At 39.6% G+C, this 23,627-nt stretch overlaps 1 protein-coding gene across 1 annotated transcript in view; it reads left to right on the top strand.

The window, feature by feature from the left end:
- Window positions 1-6,086: 6,086 nt before the first annotated feature.
- COPB2 (COPI coat complex subunit beta 2) overlaps window positions 6,087-23,627 on the top strand; it is a 33,191-nt gene continuing 15,650 nt past the window's right edge. The window contains exons 1-9 of the mRNA XM_006069968.4: window positions 6,087-6,336; window positions 11,735-11,872; window positions 17,388-17,474; window positions 17,678-17,804; window positions 18,728-18,876; window positions 20,691-20,837; window positions 21,781-21,880; window positions 22,540-22,682; window positions 22,927-23,126. Coding sequence (XP_006070030.2) covers window positions 6,334-6,336; window positions 11,735-11,872; window positions 17,388-17,474; window positions 17,678-17,804; window positions 18,728-18,876; window positions 20,691-20,837; window positions 21,781-21,880; window positions 22,540-22,682; window positions 22,927-23,126 — 1,094 coding nt within the window. The 5' untranslated portion in view covers window positions 6,087-6,333. The remainder of the gene's footprint in view (window positions 6,337-11,734; window positions 11,873-17,387; window positions 17,475-17,677; window positions 17,805-18,727; window positions 18,877-20,690; window positions 20,838-21,780; window positions 21,881-22,539; window positions 22,683-22,926; window positions 23,127-23,627) is intronic.

Below are 23,627 nucleotides of genomic sequence, written 5' to 3' on the forward strand. Positions count from 1 at the left end.
ATCTTTCCTCTGGAAAGAAAGTTAAACATTGGTTGTCAAAGCATGTTCCCTGGGGATCCTCAAGCTTTTACAGCATAGTTCCAAGCATAATAAAGCTTCAACAAAAATTTGCTGACTTAAGGTGACTTCCTGAAAAAAAAGAGCAATGCATGCCATAAAATATGCAGAAAGAGCTACTTCACTGGCACCCGAATGAAGTAAAAAAAAAAGTCTATGAATATATCCTGCACCCATTCCCTTCACCCATTTCATTTGAAAAGAATAGAGAATCACAGACTTAAATTTCTAAAGAAACTAAATAGAAAGGGAGTTTAGAGTTCATTTTTCCAAAATAAATGTATTTTGTAGGTAACAAAATTGAGACCCAGAGAGTTCATTCCACAAGACCACCCTGAGACAAAAAGAGTCTCCAGAACCTGCTGGTCATGACTTAACCATGGGTAGTCTTAGCACCCCACATATGAAGAACTGATAGGAAGTCTAATGTGTGGACAGCTGTACAGATCACTAAATGACAAACTCCCAAAACTCTGCTGCCATATTTTCAATGTCTAGCAATTCCCACCTATGAAATCACCCCCTTTATTCATTTAAATCTCACTTTAAACTCTGCCTCCTCTAAATATGTTTATTAAAAAGATTTGAAAGTGAACTCACTTGGTCGTGTCCAACTCTTTGCAACCCCATGGACTGTAGCCTACCAGGTTCCTCCGTCCATGGGATTTTCCAGACAAGAGTACTGGAGTGGATTGCCATTTCCTTCTCCAAGGGATCTTCCCAACCCAAGGATCAAACCTGGGTCTTCCACATTGCAGGCAGACGCTTTACCATCTGAGCCACCAGGGAAATCTAAAAGATATGAGGTTAATGCAATTTTTTAAAAGGTAAAGCTATACTTGTATCAAAACATGACTAATGATCTGGATATTTATGCTTTCAGGTAAACAAAAGAAATCATTCCATCTACTCCAAATCCCACAACAAGCTCACATGGAGTAAATTTAATAAGTTTTAAAATTTTGGAAGGTAATCATACTAAGTGTACAGCATATTGTAGTCGAACAATGCTTTTGTAATCAGTGAAAACTTTGCCTCTAGTGTCAGGCAACCATAAGTTTCATTCTTCTGAGAAGACAAGTCAGTGGTTCTCCAACTCAATTTAGTCTCCTGCTGGTTAGTATGTGATTATGTGGTCAAGACTCTCATTCACTTCATGAAGAAATCCACCTGAGAACCTTAACATTTCCTTTAATAGGGAAAGTAACTGACATGCAATGATGAATCAGTAATAGAGCATGAAGATTACCCTACTTGACATTCTTCAATGGTTCCCTAGAGCCTTCAAGGTAAAGTCCTGACTTCTTACACTGGCAGTCAGGGACTTTCAGGATCTGAGCGTCATCTATCTTCCTAGTCCCATTTCTCAATCCTCTCCCTTCTTACTCTTTGGCCCAAGCATGCTTAACTACTTTTAGTTCTCTGGAAAAATCGAACTCTCAAGTCCTTCCACTTAAAATGCCCTACATATACCCTTTTGACATTTGTCTTGCTAGCTCCTACGCAATACCGTAAAGGTTTACTCTATCCGTGTGGAGTAGTTATCACGAGGTAATTAATGTCAACTACACCCCAAATACAGAAACAATCAATCCACTTTCAGTGAGACATCAACATTTGTCTTTTCATGACTAAACTTTTGGTAAAATATTTTATACTCACCACTTTCACTGCTTTATCATCCAATCATTTCTTAATCCTTTGCAAACCTATTCCCTCTAGCATTACTTGACTGGAAAAAAATTTTTTTAAGGCTACTGCTGCTGCTGCTAAGTCGCTTCAGTCGTGTTCGACTCTGTGCGACCCCATAGACGGCAGCCCACCAGGCTCCCCCGTCCCTGGGATTCTCCAGGCAAGAACACTGGAGTGGGTTACCATTTCCTTCTCCAGTGCATGAAAGTGAAAAGTGAAAGTGAAATCACTTAGTCGTGTCCGACTCTTAGTGACCCCATGGACACTGACAATAGTTTTTCTCCCCCCAAACCAAGTTTCCTTAAATTCTCTAAAGCCATCTAGACTATTGTCAATGAATTGAATGATTATGAGTCACCCTATTATATTCTATCTCCCTTTCCTTCTGTAGCATACAGCTTTTCTTGCTGTCTTATTCTAATTGTGCCTTTTCTGTATCATTTTCTGACTCCACTTCTTCCTATAATTAAAGATATTCCTCTTGGTTCACGAGATTCAAAATATTAGCATTAGAATATCTCCCAATCCCTTAACTTCAAAACAAAGTCAAATCATTTGTGTATCTTGTTGATTCTAACTTCTCAGTGAAAAAGAAAAAACTCATCAGATCAGATCAGTCGCTCAGTCGTGTCCAACTCTTTGCGACCCCATGAATCACAGCACGCCAGGCCTCCCTGTCCATCACCAACTCCCGGAGTTCACCCAGACTCATGTCCATCGACTCAGTGATGCCATCCAGCCATCTCATCCTCTGTCATCCCCTTCTCCTCCTGCCCCCAATCCCTCCCAGCATCAGAGTCTTTTCCAATGAGTCAACTCTTCGCATGAGGTGGCCAAAGTACTGGACTTTCAGCTTTAGCATCATTCCTTCCAAAGAAATCCCAGGGCTGATCTTCAGAATGGACTGATTGGATCTCCTTGCAGTCCAAGGGACTCTCAGGAGTCTTCTCCAACACCACAGTTCAAAAGCATCAATTCTTCGGCGCTCAGCCTTCTTCACAGTCCAACTCTCACATCCATACATGACCACAGGAAAAACCATAGCCTTCACTAGACGAACCTTTCCAGTAGAAAAAGCAGTCATTTTGGAAATAAACTTGCGTTCAGATCTCAAGTATGTCACCAGCTTTTGAGCAGTGTGGCACAGAGCTTATTATTTAACCCATTTGGGCTTCATCATCTCATATATTGGGGGCTACCCAGGTAGCATTAGTGGTAAAGAACTGCCTGCCAGACATAAGAGAATGGGTTCAATCCCTGGGCTGGGAAGATCCCCTGGAGGGCATGCTAACCCACTTCAGTCTCATCTATTGGGCTTCCCTGATGGCTCAGACAGTCAAGAATCTGCATGTGAAGCTACAAATTGAAGAAAATAATGACTATATGTTAGTATTACTATATAAATTGTAGCATGCAAAGTGCATATTTCAATTACAAAAGTAAGCACTCAATGAAATTTATTCAATATTACTGTTATTTCCATACCCACTTCCCCCAAACTTGTCTCACTGTTCCAATCCATTTCTTCTTACACAACAATGAAAGATAAATCTTACAGACTGCATACATAAACATGTTTCTTTTCTGGCTTAATTGTTACCAACTGCTTACTGAATCAAAGTCCAATTCCTATTTCAGTAAATTTTCAGATTTTAGCACCATCCTTTCTTTTTAGCCATCTGCTTCATACACTACTAAATGAATACCATTCTTCAGGCAAACTAGACTTTTTGTGGTCCAAAAGTCCAGCTCAAATTTTGCCTCCTTTATAAAAATTATCTCCCCAGTTGGATATTTTATGCTGAGTATTTTCACTCGTACTTCTTATAAATTTGTAATCCCTTTTAGTTTGGCCACACAGCATGCAGGATATCTCAATTCCCTGATCAGAATTCAAACCCTTCACCCCTGCATTGAAAGTACAGAGTCTTAACTGCTGGACTTCCATGGACGTTCCTTAAATTGTACTCCCTTTGAAGGGAGAAACTAGGCTCTTATTCTCCTACTCACCACTTTGCTAAGTGATGAGACATGTATATATTTTAAAAATACCAACTAGATTTTTCCTCAAGGAATTATTCTCACTTCCTCAACTTTTAATGAAGGGGTGGCAACAGAAAAAGGAGGAAAGGATGTATGTAGGGTATTAATAGAAGCACAAGTGAGCTTCCACTTGGAAAAAGGAAGAGTTGAAAAGTCACCCTAGAAATCCAGTTGTGTCCAATCTTTGGGAAACCATTTATCAATTTGCTAAGCTTGTTCCTATTTATTTTCTTCCCCAGAGTTATTTTCTAACCTTCTAGTCTTCTCTAAACCAAAGAGTAAATGGTTTTACTCTTTACTTTTAAACCCACAATTGAACATACAGGGATACACACACACATAATGTAATTTTATGTATTGGTTCATATTTGAGAATCTTATTCCTTTAAAATGAAATTTCTTTCAACCCAAATCCAAGAGGTATAATCTTCAGGCAGCACCTAGTATAGTGCTTTGGATATAGTACAAATTCAAATTCAGTATGTACATTACATGAAATAATGTATAATGCACAACTACAGAACTTAATGGGAAATATATAGTCCAAGTGAGTGTGATACTTGGGGCTAAGCCTCTCATCAATACCAACTGGGTAAACTCTTGGGTGCCTAGTGATGTACAAACATTTTTTTTTTAAGGTGAGGAAAACTAAGACCCACAAAGAAATTACATTAGCAATAAAGCTACTACTAAAAGCCAAATTACTTGATGCAGAGTCTATATGTCTCCCTCTGAATATTACTTTCTACACACACACACACAAACTTTTTTCCTTTCTGATAATTTAAAGGTCTACAAAAGCTCTAAGGCTACTTTCAGGCTTTGCTACACATTTATATGTAGCAAAGGGTCAAAGTTATTTGGCCCACTGTGTTTAGAAAATTAAAAACTAAATTTATTTTAAAAAGTGGGCACTCAGAAGGTGGTGGTAGGCAAATGCTCTAGCAGTTCATTTTGCAATCCCTATGGCTCAGGTCCTTATGCTAGAGTTCAACTACCTTAATGAAGATGTATTTCAGTGAAGGAGAAAGAGCACAGGACTTTGAGGACATATCAAATCCTAACTCTACGATTTACTGTGTGGCCTTGGCTGGGATACTTCTTTGAACCTTAGTTTCCTCATTGGTTTCCTGAAATTCAAAGACGCTTGCTCCTTGGAAAACAAGCTATGACCAACCTAGACAGCATATTAAAAAGCAGAGACATTACTTTGCCAACAAAAGTCCATATAGTCAAAGCTATGGGTTTTCTAGTAGTTATGTATGGATGGAGGGTGGACCATAAAGAAAACTGAGCACCAAAGAACTGATGCTTTTGAACTGTGCTATTGGAGAAGACTCTTGAGAGTCCCTTGGACTGTAAGATCAAACCAGTCAATCCTAAAAGAAATCAGTCCTGAATATTCATTGGAAGGACTGATGCGGAAGCTGAAACTCCAATACTTTGGCCACCTGATGTGAAGAGCTGACTCATTGGAAAAGACCCTGATGCTGGAAAAGATAGAAGGCAGGAGGTGAAGGGAACAACAGAGGATGAGACGGTTGGACGGCATCACCGACTTGATGGACATGAGTTTGAGCAAGCTCCGGGAGTAGGTGATGGACAGGGAAGCCTGGTGTGCTGCCATCCATGGGATCAGAGAGTCAGACAGGACAGGGCAACTGAACTGACTGAACTGACTTCCTCATCAGTAACATGGAGGTAATTCAGATTTGATGTGAAGATGAGAGGAAAGTATTCTGGCACATAGCCGAAGATTGATATATAATTATAAATGAATGAACAATGAGGTCGATGCTCGACAAAAGGAGATCCTGCAGGCCCTGATGATACTCCTATCTCCTCAGTCAGTTCAGTCGCTCAGTCGTGTCCGATTCTTCGCGACCCCATGAATCGCAGCCAGGTCTCTGGGGAGCTCCAAAGCTGAAGACTCTTCGCTGCCCTTCGATCTCAGAAGTATGAAGCTCAGCCCTGAAAGCCGCCCACATCTTTCCAACAGAAATCGGTGCCCCGAGCAGGGCCGGGAAAGGACTACATGGGCCTCATTCTCAGGCCGACCAAGATAAAAGTGGGCTGAGAGCCTCGCTTCATCTTCCCTTCTCTCCTCCGCCCTCTCCCTCTGACAGCACTTCTCTGCTCCTGTGACACAACTCCACTGTGGGGGAGTTTCTCCGGCCGTTAGCACTCGAAAGTAGCATTTCGCTTTTTCTTGTCTTTTTTAACTCACAGTTTGTTTCTACTCCACTGTGAGCTGCCCCAGGGCACTGCAAAGGATTCTAAAGGCCACACCCCGCTTTCTCCGGAGGCGCCAGGTCGGCTTGGGGCAGTTTGGAGGCCCTGTTGCCTAGGAAATTGGGGCGGGGCTTAGGAAACCAGCCCTGTGCCGACTTTGCGCAGGCGCTCGCTCTGGTCTTTACTATCGCGAGAACTCCTCCCGGAAGTTCCACGTCAGTCAGTCGCCTGGTCAGCGGGTCGGTGGGTTTCTCCAGGACTTCTTGGTCTGTAGCGAGTGAGGGCGCCCGGGCTCGGACCGACGGAGCCATGGTAAGTCCAGGCCTTGCAGGAGGCAGTGGGGCCCCATGTGGCCAAGGCCATTTCTTGGGGCTCCTGGCCTGGGACCCGCAGTTGTCCGCGGCCTGGGTTCCTGCTGCAGCCACCGCCTCAGGCCTTGAGGGGTCCTGGTCCAGTTTGAATTCTGGAAGGGAAGAGGCGGCAGGTCGTTTGGGGAGACAGTGCCTGGAGGGTCCCTGATTTCGGTGCTTACGACGTTTGCTAGAGCTTCTGCGGTCTGCAGTGTAGGGAAATATAGGAAGCCGAAAATGTTGAATTCTGTAGAAGGTTTTGATGAAACTACCTCATTGTGCCTTTAAAACGGTGACAGCTGATTTTGCACTCTTCTGCTTGTTTTGGTATAGTATGCCGCAAACTACGAACTTAAACAGGCAGGCGCCCCCATCCCCCCGCCTTTCTAAATGTGAATGGATCCTATAGAGTCAAAAGTGGAATTTCAGATGCTTTGGAATCCCAGCTTAAGTGTCAAGGGAGAAGCGGAGAGTTGGGACGTATTTTATAAAACTGGTTGGCGTGCTTGTCTGCATTTGCAAATATAGTGACTGAAGAATGACCCTGAAAAGATCCTGATGCTGGGAAAGATTGAAGGCAGGAGGAGAAGAGAGCGACAGAGGATGAGATGGTTGGATGGCATCACCGACTCAATGGACATGAGTTTGAGTAAACGGGAGTTAGCGATGAACAGGGAGGCCTGGCGTGCTGCAGTCCATGGAGTTGCAAAGAGTCGGACACGACTGAGTGACTGAACTGAAGAATGACAGTCACACAGCATTTTTGACAAATGACAAATCATCGCACCGTTTTTTTATTATCACCCCCAAATATGCGCTAAAATATTTTTGCACTTAAGTTATAATAGTAAGAAAAACAGTGTGATAGTGTGAGAGTTTCTTTCCAGAAACATGTAAGAGATTGTGTATTTCGTATTTAAACATTTTCTTTCTTTCTTTCTTTCTTTTTTTTAACTTGTTAGGCAGCACAGATTCAGAGATTTTGGAGCTTGAAGGCCTTAGGGATTAATAAGTCCAGGTCCCTCATCTTGCAGTTAAAAGAGGGGGAAAAAAAGTTTAAGGCTAATTGCTGCAGAGTTTTAACTGCAACAGAAGTTGATTCCCTGGGGAAACTTGTGAACATTATGAATATTTCCATAAAAATGCATAGAGAAACACAACATTGCATAAAAATTTAATGGGCTCACTCACAGATACTCTCACCCACCAATGCTCATTCATGAGCTTTCTTGGGTCCCCAGGTAAGAGCCCCAGAACAAAACTTAAGTCCTGCTACCTTGTATTACCAAGGACCTGCTCTGGAGTGTGCTGTGGTTTTCAAAATGGACATTTTTGGAAATAGCCCCTTGCATCTGCCTAATTTAGTTTTCTTTTGCGATTTTTAAGAGTATTTTTATAATTAAATATTTCATTCTTTAATACATTTAAAATCTTTTACAAAAGATTGTAAATTTGTTCACTCATTTACCATAGAGCATTTACTGTGTGCCATGGATTTTGCTAAACATTTGCTTCCTAATTCTCATAGCAGGTGGGAGAGTGAGTTATAAATGTTCATGGAGTGGTTAAAATAGGCAAGGCACTGTTCTTACTGCTTAATACTGAATTTAATTCTCATTACACTAAGGGATAGATAATAGTCAATAGTTTTATATACAACAAACCTGAGGGAAGTTAAGTAAACTTGCCCACTGTCATGCATTTGAGATGAGCGGTGGAACTAAAGCTTGAGTCCATCATGATTCTTTAGATCTTGATTATCCTATCTGTTCTTAAACCTCTTTTGTTGTTGTTTAATCGCTCAGTCACGTGACCCCATGGATACACGGAGGCTCCTCTGTCCATGGGATTTTCTAGGCAAGAATTCTGGAGTTAATTGCCATTTCCTTCTCCACGGAATCTTCTCAGTTCAGGGATTGAACCCATGTCTCCTGTATTGGCAGGCAGATTCTTAAGTGCTGAGCCACCACGGAAGCCTCCCATACCCAAATATATAAAGTGCTGAATATTGCACATGAATGAGCTCTTATGGCACCCCACTCCAGTACTCTTGCCTGGAAAATCCCATGGGCAGAGGAGCCTGATAGGCTGCAGTCCATGGGGTCACTAAGAGTCAGGCACGACTGAGCGACTTCACTTTCACTTTCCACTTTGATGCATTGGAGAAGGAAATGGCAACCCACTCCAGTGTTCTTGCCTGGAGAATCCCAGGGACGGGGGAGCCTGGTGGGCGGCCGTCTATGGGGTCGCACAGAGTCCAACACGACTGAAGTGACTTAGCAGCAGCAGCAGCAATGAGCTCTTAAGGAGCATCTACTCTAGAAACCAAAAAGAGACATGTGCATAAATATTAAACGTTAAATTCTGTAGGATCCTGTAGTAAAGGATACTTCTAGTAGGGTAATCCAAAAGATTGTATGATGGCAGTAACATTTAAGCTAAGTCCTAAATGCCTTCAGCCTTGGGGAGATACAAGGAGATGTTTAGAGTTAAGGCTGCAATATGAGTATCTTTCCTGATAGCTCAGTTGGTAAAGAATCAGCCTGCAATGCCGGAGACCCCGGTTCGATTTCTCAGTTGGGAAGATCCCCTGGAGTAAGGGAAAGGCTACCCACTCCAGTGGAAAATTCCATGGATGGAGAAGCCTGGTGAGCTACAGTCCTTAGGGTTGCAAAGAGTTGAACACAACCGAGTAACTTCACTTTCATTTTCACCCACTCCAGTATTCTTGGGCTTCCCTTGTGGTTCAGCTGGTAAAGAAGCCGCCTGCAATGCTGGAGACCTGGGTTTGATCCCTGGGTTGGGAAGATTCTCTGGAGAAGGGAAAGGCTACCCACTCCAGTATTCTGGCCTGGAGAGTTCCATGGACTGAATAGTCCATGGGGTAGCAAAGAGTCAGACACGACTGAGCCACTTTCACTCACTTTTATGAGTACCTTACTCATCTTGGTATTCCACAGTCCCTAGTACGATGTCTCATTCAAAGTAGGCACTAAAATATTGGGAGAAATACAGCAAGAACCCTTGGCTCTTGAGATTGTGCACTAGGGGCATGTTGTTATACTGGTGTTGCTTTGTACCTTGGGCCACCTTCACTTTTACTCAGTAATCAATCATTTAAAACATTTTTTAATGGTAAAATATGCATAGTTTAAAAGTGTACAATTTCCTCATTTGCTGGAGAAAAAGTATGAGATATGCTGGCTTATGTTAAACTCCCACCATGATTCCTGGCATATAATAGACACATCATGTTTGCTAACTATGGAGAGACCAGAAAAAAAGTTAATATTTGTGAAGGTAATGGGGCAAGATTCAGAAATAGATGAAGTGAAAAAGTCCTGCTTTAGGAAGGAATGTGAAGATAATGGTTTGAAAGTAGAAAGTTTGAGATGGAGAAGATATTTTTGTGGCGATTGTGAAGAGCCAGAGAACTTAGATCTTTTAAAGGAAAGTAAGAGGTGGAGGTTGTTGCCAGAAGTAGGGGAGGCATTTATAGAAGTGAGAACAAGGTTTGAAGTAGTGACCCAGATTTGATAGATGTCCAAAACAATAAATAAGAGCCTTGTAAGGTGTTTGCTATGTCTCAGGAAATTACCTCTGCTGAAATCATTTAGCAGGCTTCATTTGTGTAGAAAAGTAATGTTAAATTTCTCTCCCATTCATGAACATCACAGAAGATGGCAAAAATAAAAATTTGGTGGTAACTCAACTTGCCAAGTAAACTCTTAGGTTGTGTTTAAAACTTGCTGAAGGAGAAACATGTTTTAAATCAGTCTTCCTCATATCTGCTTCCAAGAGAGAACTGAGACTACTGCCATAAGCCATCAGTCGTATAATGAATTAACTTTTCTCCTAAAAAGCCATCCTTGGAAAAACTGAGAAAATAGTTATTCAGATCATTTTTTTTTCCTGTGGTTTGGATGACAAATCCAGGTTGAAAAACGCTGTTTTAAACTATTAGTATTTATGACAAGAGAGTATTTTAGCTTTGGTTCAAAATTCTTCTAATTTCCATTTGGTTATTATAACTTAAATCCATTAAAATATTATAAACATTCCCATTTGACTCCAGAGCCCTTCATGGACATGGCTCTTATTGATCCCACATTACATTGTCTAGCATTTACTATTAATAACACTATTGCCAAAATAAATCTACTATTCTCTGAACTCAATTTAAAAAAATAGTAAAGGTATAATTGACATATTATTATGTTAGTTTTAGGTGTCTAATATAATGATTTGATATTTATATATAGTAAAACAATCACCACAATAAGTCCAGTTAACATTTGTCACCATACATAGTTAACAAAATTGTTTGTTTTTGTGTTTTTTTCTTGTAATGAGAACATTTAAGATCTACTCTCTTAGCAACTGTCAAATATGCAACACTGTAATACCTGCTTTCCTGTACATTACATCTCCATGATTTACTTTATTTATAACTGGAAGTTTGTACCTTTTGACCCCCTCTACCTATTTCTCCCTCTTCTACACTCCACCTCTGGCAGCTACCAGTCTGTTGTTCTCTGTATCTATGAGCCAGTTTTTGTTTTTTGTTTTTTCTCATATAGTAACCAAAACAACATATCACAACATATTGAGGGCCAAAGTAGATACGAGAAATGAACTGTCTTGTTAAGTCAGAATTTACAGAGTTCTGCACAACTGTAAACATTGCTACTCTTATCACTAAATTTCTTTCAAAACTGTATTTTGTTTAAGTTAACATGAATAGGTTTAGTTTGTTTTTGAAAATGAATTAATTCATGAATATTTTAAAGTTGTCTCAGTTTTAATTTTTAACATGATAAATATTAATAAATATAATCTACATAAATAAGGTGGCTCAAACGGCAAAGAATCTGCCTGCAATACAGGAGACTCGGGTTCAATCCCTGAATTGAGAAGATCCTTTGGAGAAGAGAATGGCAACCCACTCCAGTATTCTTGCCTGGAGAATTCCATGGACAAAGGAGCCTGGCAGGCTACAGTCCATGGGGTCGTAAAAGAGTTGGACACAACTGAGCAACTAACCCTTTCACCTTTCGCCCTTCACATAAACAGAAGCTTTTTAGTGTCCTCAAAAATTAATACTGTAAAGGTGTCTGTAAACCAAAAAGTTTGACAAGTGCTGCTATGAGTTAAAGTTTTTTAAGTAGTCGTGTGTTTTGTATGTATGAGTGAATAAGTAGGTGCTTTAAACTTTAAACTGTGGCTACAGTTTCGCAAAGTAAAAACTGAATTGTTTTGTATGCATGTTAATGCACTGTTTTTACTCAAGATCGCAAACATGTTTCATCTGACATGGCAATATAACATTTTGTTTGCTTGTTTTTCATGTTTGTCCTTAGCCTCTGCGACTTGATATCAAGAGAAAACTTACTGCTCGATCCGATCGAGTTAAGAGTGTGGATTTGCATCCTACAGAGCCGTGGATGTTGGCCAGTCTTTACAATGGTAGTGTGTGCGTTTGGAATCATGAAACACAGGTAGAAATTTTTAAGGACTTTATTAGAAATACTGTCTTAGACTAATAATTAAAGAAGATAAATATAATGGTAGTATGTATGTGTGTGTGTATATATATATATACTGCTTTTCCAAATAAATTGGTACAAAGTATTTTTAATAAAAATAAGCTAACATTTATGAAGATAGAGCTTGTGGGAGAAACTGTCCTGGGCTCATTATATCCAATATTGAAGTATTAAGTTCTCATGTAGGTAGTATTAGCTCTTCTTTGAAGAAACTGACCAATATAAGAGCACTTGCTCTAGATATTAGTATTTAATGGTACTTACTTTTCCATTCAGTGAGTATTCTAAAAATCTTAAAAATGGGATTTTTACTTTTACTAATTTTCCCCCACATGCTTAATATAATGTATGGTGCAGATAACTTTCAGGCAGCCATACAAATTATAGACAATATCAGAGAGATGTTTGCAGTCAGCTTTTCATTACATGTGGAAATATGTCTTTTACAGATTATCTGTCTTAAATGCTTTCCTCTGAGTAAGTAATATATTACTTTTATATTCAACTTAGTTTATCTTTTCCAGTCTTTTTTGGCCATCCTTAATCTTTTTCTTTCAATGTATAGAACATATAGTCAGCACTATACTATACAGTTTTGTGTCTATTTATACAGTAATTATCCCCAAAATCCAAGGTTAAGTTTTTAAAACCCAGATAAAATTCACATTTGAGGGGTTTAAGATGGCAAAAATAGGCCTTAGGAGGAACCAAGTTCAAAAATAAACTTAAAACCACCCTTTCAGCTTATATCATTCTAATGAAACAGTAAGGACTGCACATTCAACCAGGACCCCACCAGTGATATTTTATTCACATTAACATTTTGTTTTCTGCTGTATCCCAGTGCCTATGACGTTACCTGACACACAATAAGTGCTCAGTAACTATGTGTTGAACGACTATGTGTTGAATAATAAACTTTCCATTTATCAGTATATCACTAATTCAGAATTTCTATCCTCTGCAGTTTCAAATCTTGTGAATTCCTTTTGCCTTGATGTGGAAAGGATGCTTGCTAACTGCTTTTGGTGGGGTAGTCTATTCTATCCAAATGTTTAAAATCTTTCTGATTTTGTGCTTAACAGATATATTGGTGCCTCCCCCATCCCTGCCATGCTTCCTAGGGGTTCCCTCTGTCAGCTCCATTTCACCATCTCTCACTCTCCTTCCTCTCACTATGGTATGCTCTAAAGCCCAGGTGTACTTCCCTTACTTTTGTAATGTAAGATGTATAATGTAACTGCTTGATTCAGGTCATCTACTTTGCTTCATCTTTGTGTTTGTACCCTTCTGTGCCCTTCTGCAGGGCCATCTGCTTCCCCCTTCATAATTCATCTCATTGGTAATTTTTAAAATTTCCTTCTTTCCTTCAAGAAAAGAAGGTTCTGTGAGGACAGGGCTTTTCCTAGTGTTAATTCCCATTGTTATTTCAAGTGGGCACCTGACAGTCAGGCTCGCAGTCGATACTCAGTAAGTCTTGTTGAATGGTTGATTTGTCTTGGATGTCCCTGCTTTTCTTCCTTTATCACCAACAGAAGTTACTTGGCACTCATGTATATGGAGAGTAAGATGCTTGAAAGAGCCGAAAAGGTTTTAGGGAGTAAATTCAAATGTTCTTGAATTTCAAATGAGGAATTATATACTCTTTGTGGTGATGGGTACAGCAGTTAAAAAATCAGTATGTTAGAATTTGAAGCCATCCTGCTAATTAAATGATGTGGGGAAGACTTAACCGTGTTGATGCTTGATTTACTTACCGAAATGAAAATGATATGTTGCCTTTCTTATTTCACAGGATTGTCAGAATGATTAAATCAAATTAGATTAAATTGTGTATGAAACCTGTCAGGCACCATACAAGTATTTCTTTATTTACTTACTTCTCATTGGTGATTTATATGTTGAGTGTGTAGTATTTCATCCTCTTTATCTTGTTTAGCTTCTGGAGTAGGAAGACCATCCCTTAGGTCATTTGTATCAGCCACAGCACTTAACGTAGACCTGAACCATGACTGTTGGTGCTGTGGCTGCTTTATTTTTTACTGCTCAGCAGATCCCTGAGTTTGTTGCCTCCTTAAGAGGCCTTACAAATAGCTGTGAAAAGAAGAGAAGTGACAAGCAAAGGAGAAAAGGAAAGATATACCCATCTGAATGCAGAGTTCCAAAGAATAGCAAGGAGAGATAAGAAAGCCTTCCTCAGTGATCAATGCAAAGAAATAAAGGAAAACAATAGAATGGGAAAGACTACTGATCTCTTCAAAAAATTAGAGATACCAAGGGAATATTTCATGCAAAGATGGGCTCAATAAAGGACACTCATGGTATGGACCTAACAGAAGCAGAGGATATTGAGGTGACAAGAATACACAGAAGAACTATACAAAAAAAGAACTTCACAATCCAGATAATCACAATGGTGTGATCACTCACCTAGAGCCAGACATCCTGGAATGTGAAGTCAAGTGGGCCTTAGGAAGCATCAATATGACAAAGCTAGTGGAGGTGATGGAATTCCAGTTGAGCTACTTCAACTCCTAAAAGATGATGCTGTGAAAGTGCTGCACACAGTATGTCAGCAAATTTGGAAAACTCAGCAGTGGCCACAGGACTGGAAAAGGTCAGTTTTCATTCCAGTCCCAAAGAAAGGCAGTGCCAAAGAATGCTCAAATTACCGCACGGTTGCACTCATCTCACACTCAAGTAAAGTAATGCTCAAAATTCTCCAAGCCAGGCTTCAGCAGTACGTGAACTGTGAACTTCCAGATGTTCAAGCTGGTTTTAGAAAAGGCAGAGGAACCAGAGATCAAATTGCCAACATCTTCTGGGTCATTGAGAAAGCAAGAGAGTTCCAGAAAAACATCTATTTCTGCTTTATTGACTATGCCAAAGCCTTTGACTGTGTGCATCACAATAAACTGTGGAAAATTCTTCAAGAGATGGGAATACCAGACCACCTGACCTACCTCTTGAGAAACCTATATGCAGGGCAGAAGCAACAGTTAGAATTGGACATGGAACAACAGACTGGTTCCAAATAGGAAAAGGAGTATGTCAAGGCTGTATATTGTCACCCTGCTTATTTAACTTCTATGCAGAGTACATCATGAGAAACGCTGGGCTGGAATAAGCACAAGCTGGAATCAAGATTGCTGGGAGAAATATCCATAACCTCAGATATGCAGATGACACCACCCTTATGGCAGAAAGTGAAGAACTAAAGAGCCTCTTGATGAAGGTGAAAGAGGAGAGTGAAAAAGTTGGCTTAAAGCTCAACATTCAGAAAACTAAGATCATGGCATCTGGTCCCATCACTTCATGGCAAATAGATGGGGAAACAGTGTCAGACTTTATTTTTTTGGGCTCCAAAATCACTACAGATGGTGACTGCAGCCATGAAATTAAAAGACGCTTACTCCTTGGAGGGAAAGTTATGACCAACCTAGACAGCATATTCAAAACCAGAGACATTACTTTGCCAACAAAGGTCTGTCTAGTCAAGGCTATGGTTTTTCCAGTGGTCATGTATGGATGTGAGAGTTGGACTATAAAGAAAGCTGAGCACCTAAGAATTGATACTTTTGAACTGTGGTGTTGGAGAACATTCTTGAGAGTCCCTTGGACTGCAAGGATATCCAACCAGTCCATCCTAAAGGAGATCAGTCCTGGGTGTTCACTGGAAGGACTGATGTTGAAGCTGAAACTCCAATACTTTGGCCACCTGATGCAAAGAGTAGACTCATTTGAAAAGACCCTGATGCTGGGAAAGATTGAGGGCAGGAGGAGAAGTGGACCACAGAGGATGAGATGGTTGGATGGCATCACCGACTCAATGGACATGAGTTTGGGTAAACTCCGGGAGTTGGTGATGGACAGAGAGGCCTGGTGTGCTCCGGTTCCTGGGGTCACAAAGAGTTGGACACAACTGAGCGACTGAACTAAACTGAACTAAGAGCTTTTGTGCATTACCATGTCATCTTGTAGGTTGCATGTTCTGCCTGCTCAACGTGTGTCTGTATCACAGTCAGCTGGTAATGCTTGTGCAGGTTGGAGCTCATGTCCCCACTTATTCAGTCTTTTCTGAAGAATCTTTGAGGTCTTGCTCGGGAAGCCAGATTGGGCTCAACAGTTCTTACGAACCAATTCCTATTTTTACATTTGGTAGACATGGTTAATCAATCATAATATGCTCTTTTCACTATTCTCTAGTACAGAAACAGATATAGAAAAGTGATAGTTTGGGGCTTCCTTGGTGGCTCAGTGATAAAGAATCCACCTGTCAATGCAGGAGACATGGATTCGATCCCCGATCCAGAAGCATCCCACATACCGCAGAGCAGCTAAGCCCGTGCACCACAGCTATTGACTCTGTGCTCCAGAGCCTAGGAGCAACTACTGAGCCCATGTGCCACAACTGCTGAAGCCTGTGCACCCTTGCGCCTGTGCTCTGCTTTAAGAAAGGCCACTGCATTGAGAGGCCCATGCACAACAACTAGAGAAGAGCCCCCACTCTCCACAACTAGAGAAAAACCTGTATAGCAGTGAAGACCCAGAACAGCCAGAAAATAAATTATATACATATAAAAAGAATGAAATAATTTTTTTAAAGGGATAGTTTGACTTTCAGAATTTTAGAGAACAAAGTATCAAAGTGGGAGGACAAAATGCATTCATTGCTGTTCTTTCTGGCACGGTCTTCTAGTTTTCCACCTTTATCCTGTGTGTATAATTCTTTTCTGAGCAGCTTTCTATCCTGTGTGTATAATTCTATTCTGAGCAGCTTTAAAGGACATCTTAATCACTGTGAAGAATTAGGAATCACTTAGTTCATCACTAAAAAGAAACAGCTTCTGTATGGAAGTATATTGCTGAAGTATACAAAAGAATTGTATATTGTTTATAAGTTTATTTTATGAGTTTATGGGTTTAATTTTTAAAAGAAGAAAACTAAGAGCTAATTCATTCAATAAATACTTATTACACATGGGTTGTTTTTCACCCGCTGTTCTTAGGCTCTAGGTATACAGTGGTGAACAAGATTCCCACCCTCAGGGGGCTTAGCAGGAAAGACTGACATTAAGCATGTAATTATGAAAGTGCTGTGTTGTGAAAGTGGAGTATAAGGTTCTTTGGGTGGGTTTTCATGTGGAGGGAATGGGAACAAAGGTAAGGCTGAGAGTAGCTAAGGATGGGGCTAGAGAAGTAGGGAAGGACTGGAGCACAGAGGATGGGGAACTTCATCTTGTGGATATTTGCTTTCTTTTTTCTTTTATAAGTATTTTAGGTTTGAATCTGTTAAAGAAAAGATGATTGGTTAATGTTTTCCATTTGACTGCTTTTATATTTTAGCTAGAGAATATTTTTAAGATTAGAAGTGATCTAAATAATTGGATGTTTTAAATATAACAGAATAGATTTTTCACTTGTTTTTTCATAACTCAAAGTGGTATGTTCTTGTTACATTTTTAAGACACTGGTGAAAACATTTGAAGTATGTGATCTTCCTGTCCGAGCTGCAAAGTTTGTTGCAAGGAAGAATTGGGTTGTAACAGGAGCGGTAAGTAAGCATATGAATTTCTAATCCCATTTCTGAATTGGTCGGTGATTACCTAAATGAGTTGCAGAATTTTGATTCTTGCTTTCTTTTGTTAATTAGTGCAGTGTTTTGAAGCCTGGACTTTATACCTTGAGCCTATAGTATATTTTTTTGTGCAATTTACCTCATAAGAATAATGATGGTTTTTAAATTTTCATTTCTAGGATGACATGCAGATTAGAGTATTCAATTACAACACTCTGGAGAGAGTTCATATGTTTGAGGCACATTCAGACTACATTCGCTGTATTGCTGTTCATCCAACCCAGCCTTTCATTCTAACCAGCAGTGGTAAGAGATGACCCCTTTTGGTCGTGTAGGTCTCTTTGGGTAATTCATTTTCATTTAGTGAGACATGCAATTCATTTACTGCTGTTACAAGTAGAGTTCTGATTCCAAGCAGCCTTTAAACTATTTAAATCCATTAACATGCTATCAGTGCTGCTTGCTTTTGTATTTTAATGAATGTCAGCTCTACTTAGGATTTGTGTAGCAGTTTCTCTGATTCCTGTCAGGGAAGACCTGAAGGTCTAGATGCTGGCACATCTGCTGAACAGAAAGCTAATTTACCTGCTGAGTGAGTGAGTTTTTGGCAGATTGCCATACACTCTAGTCAGTTTTATCTTTATATTCAGACTAGTTTGCACCTTGGTATTATGTATAAAGCAGTGGAGCTTTTTGGAAGGCAGTTAAAACAAGTTGCACTAAATTGGTAATAGCTCTTTGAAACATTTTTAAGTTAGAAATTGAGAAGTATTTCAGAACTTTTTTTAACCAATTGAAGCCTGACGTGCTGCAGTCCATGGTGTCGAAAAGAGTCAGACATGACTAAGCAACTGAACTGATTAAAAGAGAAATGCTTGGTTCTGAAATAGTCATTGTCATCATTATTCAGTCATACTTAGACTCTAATTAAACTTGTGTTACTCTTTTATCATTCTGTAAAACCCATTGAGTCTATTTTACATTTTTTCCATGAAATTTGTATATTTGCTATTAGTAATCTCTTTTATCTCCATTCTTCAGAAAGTTAAAATTATTCTTAGAATAAGCATTTTGAAAAATCTGTTCAATTCTGATTTGGTGTCTGTAAGTCATGGAATATATGATTTGTGTTAGATTTTCTTCCTTAAAAAGGCACAGAGATTCTGCACCTTAGTTCTGAATGAAAGAAATAGATATAGCAACTAAGTGGAGACTTTCTTTTGGTCTAGATGACATGCTTATTAAACTCTGGGACTGGGATAAAAAATGGTCTTGCTCACAAGTGTTTGAAGGACACACGCATTATGTAATGCAGATTGTGATCAACCCTAAAGATAACAACCAGTTTGCCAGTGCTTCTTTGGACAGGACAATCAAGGTAAGGTGCCCATTGTTTGTGTCACTTACGCTCGTTGGTGAGATATATTTGTGTTAGGTATTTTACTGCTGGCTTCCCAGAAAGTTATTCCTATCTGAGAAGTTTCCCTCAAAAGCTCATTTTGAAGTAAAATAGGACTTCTTATTTTGATTCAGAAGGGCATATTCTGTTTAGAAAAATGGTGTGGCAACTCAGTGCTCTTAATGGAGGGGTGTTTCTCCATGTGGAAGCAATATATTGTAAGAGTTTTAAACCTCTGCAAACCCAGAATAAGAAAATGCCTGTGTCTTCTCTAGGTCATTGTTTTCCTCTTTGTTAGTGTATTTGCTATTTCCTTCTGCTGATTATTAATCTATTTCATTTGCCTCCATTCTCTTTTTCTTACTCCATTTCTCCATACCACTGCCAGTTATCTTTCTAAAACATGGGTTCCGTCTTGTCAGTTCCCAATCTAAGGGTAAAGTCCAGATGCCTTGGTGTGGAATACAGGGTTTGCAGGACCAACCTTAGCTAATGTTACGAGTCATGTCCTGTAAACCTGGTCTCCTCACCATTTTCTCGAGAAGCCATGAATGTTCACGGAACCTTACCTCATTCAGCTGGTCCCTCTGCCTACAGTATTCTTTATTCTCCCTTTTTGATTTCTTTCCTCTGGAGAATTACTCATCTTTCAAGGCTTAGCAGTTATTTACTCTGAGAAGCTCCCTTCAGACATCCATTTCACCCCTAGACAGAGCCATTCTCATCCCATTCCTTCCATTCTTTTTGGCCTCTATTATGGCCTTCCTGCTGAATAATGGGAAATCTTTATTCCTGAAATGTTGATGTTTGGGGCAGGAACCGTATGTTACCCGCCTCCCACAAGCAGACACACATTGGCAGGCAGCACAGTGCCCTGTCTGTATTAGATGCATGTTGCAGTGAGTGCAGATATATTCCTTTTCCCACTATAGTATTTAAAATATTTCCATATGCATAGATTTAACTTTGCTTACATGAACAGGCTTACATTTATGTAACATTTTTATTAGTTTTCCTTTAACTTATGTAAACTGTTATCTTCTGTTTGTCTGGCAACTTATTATTAAATAGTACATGTTGAATATCTTAGGGCTTTGAATTACTTTATTATCATTTTTCTTTTACTAAATTATCCTTGTTTTTGACATAGGTTGAAAACTTTGAAATTAGTTTCAAACTTTCTTCACTAAATTACATATAACTTGAGGACAAAATTGTCTTACCTTTGGCTCTAGTCAAGTTTGTTTACGTATCTTTATACTCCCCACGGGGCCTCCCATGTAGTAGTCATACAAAATAAATATTTGTAAAGATAAAGCTCAATAGCAGTGCTGTAGTAATATTTGACTGCTTTTTCATACTTTAAAGTTTTTGATTAAAGCAGTAATTTTTTTCCTTTTAATACATCTTACTAAGTCCATTTTCATTAGCTTTGTGTTATTAATAACTCTCTCATAACATCATTTCCTACCCTTACAGTAGTGTTTCTCAAAGTCAAGACACCTGGGGTGTCTGTTGAAAATCTAGATTCCTGAATTTCATTGTAGTTCCACTGAATCATAATCTCTAAGGATAAAGCCTGGAATTTGGCATTTCAGAGAATGCCATAGTGATTCTGCCCTCTGGAAATTCAAGTAAAGTGAGAAAGAACCCAAACACGTGGGTGAAAAACTGAGCATTCTTCAGCTTCTCTGCTGGGCTTTGGCATTTCTGTGACCTGTCAGGGGTGTGGTGAAGCTGCCTTCTGAAATGAAGGCCCCATGTTGACTGGCAGATGCTGTTGCTCTCTGAAGGTGTGGCAGCTGGGCTCGTCGTCACCAAACTTCACTCTGGAGGGACATGAGAAAGGCGTGAACTGCATTGATTACTACAGTGGTGGGGACAAGCCATACCTCATCTCAGGAGCAGATGACCGTCTTGTGAAAATATGGGACTATCAGGTACAGCTTTTTCATTGCTTACTTGCCTTATGTTAGATGTACGTCTCACTGTTTCTTACAGGACAGTTCGAACTTGGGTTGTTGAACTCTGTTTTGAGCATAATAATAAGGCATCAGGAATTGCACCTAAACTGTGGTCTCAGAATTCCCCATGAAAATAACAACAAATGCTTATTAAGAGTTTAAAAATAAAATGCCATCATGTTCATTTTTCATTTACTACTAGAAATGAGAAATTTCAAGGTTTTAATTAAAATGAATTCTTATATCCTTTAGTATCCTCATTGGCAGACTTCCATTTGTATTTCAAAACTAGCACACTAGTGACCAATGTCAGACATCACAATAGTGCTATCATTTTGCCACATAAACTCTTGTAAACCTGATTATGAACTCTTGTTTCTACACTTTTTATCTCCAAGATTTTAAATTTTTATTTTTTTGTTTCTCACCCACTCCAGTGTTCTTGCCTGGAGAATCCCAGGGACAGGGGAGCCTCGTGGGCTGCCATCTATGGGGTCGCACAGAGTCAGACATGACTGAAGCGACTTAGCAGCACATCAAAATAACCACGAATAGTTAATAAAATGAGGCCTAGAAAACCACTTATAGTGAGATACTCAAATCTGTGTTTAAATGCAGGATACAAACATTAAAGACATCTTAGGAAATGGGGGCACTGATACTTAGATGAAAACCAGCTCTTTCAGGGTGTGTGTGTGTGTGTATGTTTTCTTCTTTAAATATGATAGTTACTTTTGCCTGTACTATCAAATAATGAGAAAACATGTACACAATAAGATGATTCTCTTTCGAAAATCTCTGTATTGAATATTGTTTAGATTGTTACGACCATTATTGATTGTGTATCTGTGCTCTGGGAAAATTAAGGATGAGTTATTGTTTTCCACTAATAAAAGTGTTTTCTGTGTATTGACTATAGAATAAAACTTGTGTACAGACACTGGAGGGACATGCCCAAAATGTGTCTTGTGCCAGTTTTCATCCTGAGCTGCCCATTATCATCACAGGTTCAGAAGATGGTAAGTTAGAAATGTATATTTATTCCTATGCTTATCATTCATTGCTGAGTGGATATTTAAGCCAGCTTAGTGCCCTACACTTTCATTGGAAGTTTCAAAAGATTTTGCTGTTTTTATTCGAGTAGATTACTTAAGCTATAGTAGAGTACAAGGACATTGTTACTGTCATTATCATCATCATGATCCTGATGTGTTTTGACTCTGTTAGGTACATAAGAGGACACCTAGAAGTGCTAGGGGAAGACGGAAAAAGCCTGTGCTTTGGAGTCTGAAATCCCGGGATCAGATTCAGGCTCTGCCACTTCATAGATGTGTGGTTTGGATACATTATGAAATGGGAATAGATATACCTGCCTCATAGGATCGTAGTGATAGGATGTGGAGAAATAACATAGAAAGCATCTGGCATGTAGTAGGCACTGTACCCAGGAATCCTGTCATTATTTCACACATAAAAATGACATTTCTTTGTTTTAGCTTGTTATGTACTTTCTATTATATGTTTATGTTGCTTTATAAAGTCACAGACTACAGATCAAAAATGAAGCTTCCAGGAAGTGTGTTGTGTTTGAATATAAAGACTTCCACGTGGCTAGTCCACCTGACAGTTCACTTTTGGGTATTCAAGTCAAATGGCTGATTCACATTGTTTTTTTCAGGAACCGTGCGTATTTGGCATTCAAGCACCTATCGCCTTGAGAGTACTTTGAATTATGGAATGGAGAGAGTATGGTGTGTGGCCAGCCTGCGAGGGTCCAATAACGTTGCTTTGGGCTATGATGAAGGGAGCATTATTGTTAAGGTAATCTCTCATTGCACTGTCTCTGAATAGGGTATACAGGGGGAGCAGTTTTCTTCTAAGTCACCAGCTTTGTTAAACTGGCACTCTGTCATTGAGCTATGTATTTAAAAGAGATTAGTTACTGGCGAGGAGAGTTAAGTTGAAGAAAGGAGCCCTCCATTAAATGAAAATAGAAAATGTTTATTTTGTTGTAGTTTCATTTGTTTTCCTTTTTGTGGCTAAAAGTCATTTGTCATTCCTCCAGCTTGGTCGGGAGGAACCTGCCATGTCCATGGATGCCAATGGAAAGATAATCTGGGCCAAACATTCAGAAGTCCAGCAGGCCAACCTAAAAGCAATGGGAGATGCTGAAATTAAAGATGGAGAAAGACTGCCACTGGCAGTAAAAGATATGGGCAGTTGTGAAATATACCCTCAGACTATTCAGCACAATCCTAATGGGCGGTAAGCCACCACCAGAATCTCCCTCCGGGCCTCTGTGTGTGTTTGCTTATCCACAGCTTGTCCCAGCCCTGCCCGTGATGCGCATTCCTCATGGAGCTTTTGCCCTGGCCTCACAGTCCTCAACACAGTGGCAGGCAGCCAGGCTTGTTGATCTTGTCTGCATGCATGGTGAAGCATAATTGCCTTCCTGGCCTTTCCCACTACCCAGTTTTGAACAGTGGAATAGTTTTGTGTTGACTCTATTTCATATGTGTTGGTATGCATCCTTATGACATGTCCTTATGCTCCTTCAAGGGCAAGAATCCTGTTTTACCCGAGACTTAGTAGGTGCTCTCTAAATATTTGCTGACTCATTGCTCTTAAGAAGAGTTGTGAGGTCTTTGTCTTTTGAAAAGTTTTGGGAAAGGTAATAATTCTGCTTCTTCTCTGTAATTTGTATCATCAGCTTTGTTTCTCCCTTAAGATTTGTAAAGCACTGAATATCTTGTGAAAGAAAAGTTT

Source organism: Bubalus bubalis, chromosome 1, assembly GCF_019923935.1.
Source record: "Bubalus bubalis isolate 160015118507 breed Murrah chromosome 1, NDDB_SH_1, whole genome shotgun sequence".
NCBI lineage: Eukaryota > Metazoa > Chordata > Mammalia > Artiodactyla > Bovidae > Bubalus > Bubalus bubalis.